Genomic DNA, 7,821 nt, shown 5'->3' on the forward strand with positions numbered 1-7,821 from the left:
GAGGGAAATATCGTTCACTTTCTTTTCACACTTTATTCATTGGTTCACGTGTTGTCATTGAGAGGGCGAGCAGTTTTTCCCTCGCATATTAGAGGGCATTTATAAACCTATAGAGGTGGAAATAGGAAAAGCCAAATTCAATGCCGATTTGTTAAATTTCAACAAAGTTTTGTAATTTTTTTAATTATATTGGATGGCCAAATCACTCTATGAGTAAGAAGAAAAACAATTTTCTCATCAAATTCTATTCTTAATTACATGTCATGAATGTTGGATTTCAGTTTCCTAATCACATGTTCATTCTTAATGGAATGCAATGAAGTGTGGATTAAGAAGGTTTTGTAAATATTTTAACTGTATTTGACGGCCAAATTACCTTGTGAGTAAAAAGCAAAAACAATTTGTCAATCAAATTCCATTTCTGATCACATACCATGAATGTCCCAGTTCAACTTCCTAATCACATGTTCCATTCCTAATGGCATGCAATGAAGTGTGGATTAAGGGGAGAATTTCAATGCAAACTTACTCGTCAAATTTTAAAAAGGTTTTGAAAAAAATTTCACTGTATTTGATGGCCAAATCACTTTGTGAATAAGAAACAAAAAGAATTTGCCCATCCAATTCCATTCCTAATCATATACCATGAATGTAGGAGTTCAACTTCCTAATCACATATTCCATTTCTAATGGCATGCAATAAAGTGTGAACTAAGGGGAGAATTTCAATGCAAATTTACTCGTCAAATTTTAAGAAGATTTTGTAATTTTTTTAACTGTATTTGATGGCCAAATCACCATATGAGTAAGACGCAAAAACAATTGCCCATCAAATTCCATTCCTAATCACATACCATGAGTCTAGCGTCGTAATCATATGTTCCATTCCTTTTAGCATCCAATGAAGTGTGGATTAAGGAGAGAATTTCAATACAAACTTAATAATCAAATTAAAAAAAAAATTGTAATTTTTTTTGACTTGACGGCCAAATCACCCTGTAAATGAGAAAGAAGCAAAAACAATTTACCCATCAAATTCAATGTCGGAGTTCAGCTTCCTAATCATGCCATGAATGTCTGGGTTCAGCGTGGGTTAAGGGGAGAATGCATGGGCGTTGCAACTTGGCCCTATCAACCAGAAACGTTGGGATGTGAACCATATTTAATGTTATTGTCAGTTGCCTGAAACGTTGGCATGTGAACCATATTTAATGTTATTGTCAGTTGCCTGTCTGTACCACATATTATAACTTGCCCTGCACTCCTTTTACAGTTGCTATGCTTGTGAACGCATAGATATCACTCTATATATATCTACAAGCTACAGCCAAAGTTGACTAGGAAGTTGGAACAAATCCGCAGTCTAGCCTGTGTTGAACGATATTGGTCCTTGGTTTCCAATTTCCAAAAGCATTTCGTAGTTCGATTCTGTAGTTCTGATCTCTTTTTGTCAGCCGATACTAATAAGATACTAAATGGCAATCTTCAATGATCTTGGTGCGTCCATTCTAAAAGCATTCCGTGGTTCGATTCTGTAATTCTGCTTTTTCTTGCCAGCCGATAAGATTACATATCATGGACCTCAATTCGTCTATGAATCTGGGCGTTGGTGACCATGAAATGGAAGGGCGGGGGCAGCCAGTAAACCCCATCAGTCAGGGTATCAGCAGCTCGCTTTTGTCTCTATCTGTAAACGTGGTCTTTGAATTTGAAGAACCCATAGCAGATGTCCCTCGCTTCATGAAAGCCCTTGCTGATGCGGCCTTGCCAAGGAACCCGCTGTTCTCTTGTATTATGGTGATTTTGCTCTTCTGATGGTCAATGTTAATTATAATTTTTATGTGTTAGGGATTTTGTTGAAAAGGAGTTGAGTTAAGTGGGAAAGGTATATATAGTGAGTTTAAGTCTTTAAAAATATGTTTTATTTTACAATTTTTTTATAAACCAGGATGAATCCTATTAAATGATTGAAAATCTAGATTAAAAAATCTCAATAATATGATTAGTCCAGAAGCAACACCCAATTATAGACTGATCAATGCATTCATTTATAGACCGATCAATGCATTCATCTAATCCAATATGTATTGTGTAAACTTAAAATGAATAATTTTGATTCGAAATCTAGATTAAAATCATAAAAAAAATTCTCAAACACATGTAACTTTTCCACTAGTCTAACCCAATACGTATTATGTAAACCTTGAAACGTAATATTTCTATTATTCTGTTTTTACCTAGTTAGGTATTTATATTTTGCAGAAAGAAGATGATCTCGGAGTTCTACGATGGGAGAAAACAACGGTGAACACCATTGACCACACTTTTATTGCTGAGTTCCCTCCAGGCAAGGAATCATACGTTGCTAGTGTGCATGACTACATTTCTAAATTGGCCCTTAAGCCTTTCGATCCCTCACGCCCTCTCTGGGAATTCCACTTCCTGAATTCCAAAACGAATAAGGCCAAGGCCAAAGCCACCATGGTTTTTAGGTTCCATCATGCCCTTGGGGATGGGATTTCTTTCATGTCGGCGTTGTTTTGTATTGCCAGAAGAGTCGACAACCCTAATCTCCCACCCACCTTTCCAACTGCCAAACCTAGTAATCAATCCAGTCACTCCGGCATTACCCTTAAATTTATTCAAACCCTACGGTATATGATGCTCGTATTGTGGTACACATTGGTTGATGTGATAGGCTCTTCACTGAGAATGACAGGATGGATTGACGATAGCCAGATGCCTATTCGGGGACCTCCTGAGGTTGAAAATAAGCCCGTTGCTCTTTCTTCTGCTTCGTTTCTGCTGGAGGATCTCAAACAGATTAAAAATTCCATAGGAGGGGTACGTAATCACCATACATCGCAACACTAGTTCATGTTGCCTAGTTGACATGTATACTAACTACCTGTTTTCTTTTAATTTTCTCCACAGACAGTGAATGATGTTATCACAGGAATAGTTTTCTATGGCGTGCAACGCTATTTGCAGATTCGCTTCTCCGCTGGTATGTTAAAGTGACCCCGTTATGTATAGCTAATATTAAGTTTAGCTCTATCAAAAAGGTTCATGAAAAAAGTAGACATTAAAAGAAAAACAAATAAAACTAGTGAGGTAAGTGGTTATCCGGCATATATAGTCTTGTTTAAGATTGGGCTATAAGTCCAGTGTGTTGTAAGATTGTTATTAAACAAAAACTCGCAGGTCTTAATCAACTATCACATCCTTAGAGATAAAGATCCATGAGAGAGGTTAGTGGTTAGTCTGTGTGTGGTAGGATTGTTGTTAAACAAAAACTCACAGGTCTTAGTCAATTATCAGATGGCTAGAGATAAGGATCCACAAGAGTCGCAGGTCTTAGTCAACTATCACATCCATCCACAAGAGCCTCTAGTGGTTAGTCCCCCTGTGGTAGGATTGTTGTTAAACAAAAACTAGTAGGTCTTAGTCAACTATTACATCGCGAGAAATAAGGATCCATGAGAGACTGAGTACATGCTAAACACAAGAGAGTGTTGGTTTATCCATTATCCAACACAATGGAGAGCAAGCCCACACAGTGTTAGACAGCATCTTTGAAATTAGCACATAAAAGCTGCAAAATGTTTTATTTCTATCTTATTCAAATTCTACTTATACTTTTAACAGGTCATGAATTATTGTTTGGGCGCAGTTGCAGAATATGGTTTACAAGATGCTTATGAAAAGAGACTCGAAATGCCAGAGGACACCGTTATTAAACAAATGAAGAAATTAAAACTCACAGCGCTATGTTTGATAAACATGAGAGCATTGGCTGGAATACAGGTCCTCCATTGAAGTTTAAACAAACTTGTCAAACTTCAAATACGTTTATTCATTCAGTTAATTGTGTTTTTCCCAGCCGATCTAGTGACCACTTAAACTGTGCAGAACTTGGACGAGATGTTGAAACCAAAAGCTCAAGCGCCGTGGGGAAACCACTTTGCATTTTTGCCTGTGCGGGTACCTATACTAGGTCAGCTGGAGAATCCTCTGGAGTTTGTGAGAAGGGCAAAGAGCGAAATGGACAGGCATAAAATATCTTTAGGTGCCGGCATCACTGGCAAACTAATGACATATCTAGGATGGTTGAAAGGACCACAGGTACGTTTAACAGAGGATCCAATTTATCAACTAATATTTTGCTTAAACAATATTGTTTCTTAATACAAGCTTTTTGATACAGGCTGTTTCTAGATATTTATACAATATGCTTGCTAATTCAACGATTGCAATATCAAATATGATTGGCCCAATGGAAAAGGTGGCAATTGATGGGAATACAATAAAAAGTTTTTCCTTCTTTGTATCAGGTGCACCTCAAGTAAGTAAACAGGCTGCTTAAATTCATCCATTATGTTTGTTTTTATTTCAAATGACAATAATGAGTTTCAGATATTTGGGGAGTGCATGGGACTGAAATGTATATAATTTGTTTCATGCAGTCGCTGGAAGTATTTATTGTGAGCTATGCCGGCGTTGTTGTGGTGCAAGTTTATGCCGAAAAGGCTTATGTCGATGCAAATATGTTAAGCAAATGTTTCATCGAAGCCTCTAGCGAAATTAAAAAAGCGGCTCTATTTTAAATGAAAACCAGAGTTGCACACCGAATACACATTCGAGTGTAATGTTAACGTTTCATCCCATTAATATCTTATAAACCATAAAGCTATATTTTATGGTTGCGATTGACCTTAATTCAATTTCTTGGTTCTCATTATTTTGTTGCCTGTTATGTGATCTGTGACTACGAGCAATTGGGGTTTATGCAGTAGTCACAGATTTTGAAGGGTTTATGTAGCAATTGGGGTTTATGCGCCATAAAGTAATCCCGAATTCAAAATAATCCACTTGAGTAAGTCAAAATAATCTAACTTTCTTTTGAAGTATATGGGTGTGCAAACATCAATCAACCAACCTTTTTTGGCTGGTTAAGGAGAATTGATAATGGACGCAGTTCAGGTACTCTTCTATTAAATACATAAGCAGAGAATCTACTTAAGGTAACTTTCTTTTGAAGTATATGGGTGTGCAAACATCAATCAACCAACCTTTTTTGGCTGGTTAAGAAGAATTGATAATGGACGCAGTTCAGGTACTCTTCTATTAAATACATAAGCAGAGAACACAGTCAACTAGCTGATAAACTATCAGAAAAAAACTTAAAAACCCCTGGAAAATATGCACATTAATATAATTTGGATGGCAATGTTCTAAAATGTTGGGGAATTTCCATTCGCTAGATAATCCCATGCTTATCTTTTTGTATAATCCTATGCTTATCTTTTCGTATAATTTTGTATATCTTTTTTCTCTGTATCCGTTGGTCACATAGTCAACCCTAATTGGATTTTTAAGATATGGTTGGTAATGGGGAAGACCTCGTCTTTCCACATTGGTCATAAGGCTGGATGATTTACTCCTTCCGAGCCCCTTGTAATCTGATCCATGATGCTCAAGGGACATATATGTTCATATTATGTTTTATTGTATATCTTGGTTTTTTTTGGAAATGCAGATCTGCTCTATGGTAATTTGATGATAAGGATGGATGATATCTATGTTCCAACATAATAATATATATATTAAAAAAATTAGTATATATATATTAAAAAAGCTCTATGGTAATTTGATGTATATATATATTAAAAAAGCTCTATGGTAATTTGAAGATAAGGATGGATGATATCTATGTTTTGTATATGCTCCAACATAATAATATATATATATTAAAAAAAAATTAGTATATATATATTAAAAAAGCTCTATGGTAATTTGATGATAAGGATGGATGATATCTATGTTTTGCATATGCTCCAACATAATAATATATAGTAAAAAAAAAATAGTATAGATATATTAAAAAAATTAGTAAAAATTATAATTGGTTAAATTGTTAATTAAATTTTAATTTGACATGGAAAAATAAATGTTAATAAAATTTAATTTAAAAACAATATATAAAATTTATAACAAATATATTTTTATTTAATGAATTACAATTTTGTTATTAAATAATTTTAATAAGATTATTATAAATATATAATTAACTTAGTATATAAATTAATTGATTGGTAAATGGTAATAAATATGAGTCCATATTAATCATCAAAACATTTACTTTATCTCAATTTACTAAAATTTAAAAGTTTGATTAATTATTTTTTTATTAAGCTTGGTAGGACTTTTGATTTTTGAGTGTACATGTCCATTATTCACCCCACTAGGGGAGAGGGTAGCACAAGATTTGAACCCAAGATACCTTGGGTTTGGTGAGACTTCATTCCACAACCATTGCCACTAGAGGTTTTGTGAAACTTCATTCCACAACCATCACCACTTGAGCTATCGAGGCCGATAAAATTTGATTAATTATAATTTTATAATAATAATAATATTATTAATGATAAAAATAATTAATATATAAGTTAAATATATATAAATGTAATGGAGTTTTTTAATTTGTAAATAATCATTGTTATAATACCATGGTTTATCAATACCACATGTTAGGAAAAATATGACTCATATATAAGTTAAACATATATACATTTAAAATAAATGGGATGAATTTTTGACCATGGAGATTTACTGGCATTACCATGGAAATTCTTAACCATGGAGATTTACTTTCACATTATCATGAATATTCTTAATTTGTAAATAGGCTTTATTACAATACCATGCCCTAATACCATGGCTTAGCAATACCACACACCAAAAAAATCATAAGAGATGAAACCTGTCCATATGATTTTCTTTTAACTAGCAATTGCACCACGTGTTGCAAAGGAAACATCCTAAGGCAGTGGTAGTGTAGGAAAGCGTATTATAAAAGATAGAAGTAAAAATTTTATGCAATTTTGTTTATTCACTGGAGTTTGTGTGAGAAAAACTAAATTTCAACTTTGCAAAATTGAGTTACAACAATTAGAAACGACGATAGTTTGATGAATCCCATCAATGTCTGTATTTTGTGAAGTATGCTCATAATGCATGCTTTTTCATAATGTCTCTAGTATGTACCTTGGAATTGCAAAGACCAATACTGGTGAGTGTGTTTTGTTGTGGTAGAGGGACACTACTACCATGGTGCCACCACTAGTTAAATGGAAGGAAAAATGGAAGTGAATCCTAGAAGGTTCACATTGAAAGCATTAGAAACATGAAATTTTTTTATTATATATTTACATTACTTAAGTTCACTACAAAATTCAAGGGAAGAAGATACATGTATAAATTGCCTCCATACTGTGACTAAAATCAAAGCTTTCATAGCACAAGTAATCTCATATCACCTTTAGTTGACAATGCAATAATAATGAGTTGTAGATGCAAATCTTACAGGAACAAATTGTGTTTGCAATGATAAATTTCAATGGCTGGAAGAAATTATATTTTCAAAGGCAAACCTAGGCAACACTTATTGATGAAATTTTTAAAAACTAAAAACTAATGCTCCTATTACAAGGAAAGAAATTGTCTTCCCTTCATAGATTATATGAAACCATCTAAAATAGTTGGTTCAAAGGTATGAGGTACCAATCTTCATTCTTGAAAGAAAGAAAGATCATTGTTATACATTTTCATGTTAAATAGTAAATATGTTATTGTTTGTATATTTCTGTGGTGTGGTTTTTGCAATTTTGGGCTCGGATATTCCACAGTATGCATTTTTATGTTGTCTACGTTCACAATATGCATTTTATGTTATCTACATTTCGAGTCTAAAACAAGACTCATCCTCAGGATTGAATCTACAAAGAAGAGGAATGGGCATTATAAATATGCTATGGAGTG

At 33.8% G+C, this 7,821-nt stretch overlaps 1 protein-coding gene across 2 annotated transcripts; it reads left to right on the plus strand.

The window, feature by feature from the left end:
* Positions 1 to 1,313: 1,313 nt before the first annotated feature.
* Positions 1,314 to 4,741, plus strand: LOC149231447 (wax ester synthase/diacylglycerol acyltransferase 11-like). 2 transcript variants are annotated; one of them, XM_089376304.1, is made up of 7 exons: positions 1,314 to 1,797; positions 2,263 to 2,844; positions 2,935 to 3,007; positions 3,680 to 3,807; positions 3,913 to 4,125; positions 4,208 to 4,345; positions 4,467 to 4,741. In XM_089376304.1, the coding sequence occupies exons 1-7, from the start codon at positions 1,576 to 1,578 to the stop codon at positions 4,605 to 4,607; spliced, it is 1,497 nt and encodes a 498-aa protein (XP_089232430.1). In that variant the 5' UTR covers positions 1,314 to 1,575; the 3' UTR covers positions 4,608 to 4,741. The 2 variants fall into 2 exon arrangements, with proteins under 2 accessions (XP_089232430.1, XP_089232428.1); XM_089376302.1 differs by having other exon boundaries at positions 1,315 to 1,797; positions 3,674 to 3,807.
* Positions 4,742 to 7,821: the final 3,080 nt, after the last annotated feature.

Source organism: Pinus tabuliformis, chromosome J (genome assembly GCF_031772625.1).
Source record: "Pinus tabuliformis cultivar Carrire ecotype Pingquan chromosome J, CPIR1, whole genome shotgun sequence".
In the NCBI taxonomy this organism is placed as follows: domain Eukaryota; kingdom Viridiplantae; phylum Streptophyta; class Pinopsida; order Pinales; family Pinaceae; genus Pinus; species Pinus tabuliformis.

Excerpts from the sequence above, each read along its gene's own strand:
- LOC149231447 (XM_089376302.1), top strand. The coding sequence starts at position 1,576 with ATGGACCTCAATTCGTCTATGAATCTGGGCGTTGGTGACCATGAAATG. Across the intron at positions 3,008-3,673 it reads GCAGATTCGCTTCTCCGCTG|TTGCAGAATATGGTTTACAA; the intron begins GTATGTTAAAGT and ends GTTTGGGCGCAG. Across the intron at positions 4,126-4,207 it reads GATGGTTGAAAGGACCACAG|GCTGTTTCTAGATATTTATA; the intron begins GTACGTTTAACA and ends TTTTTGATACAG.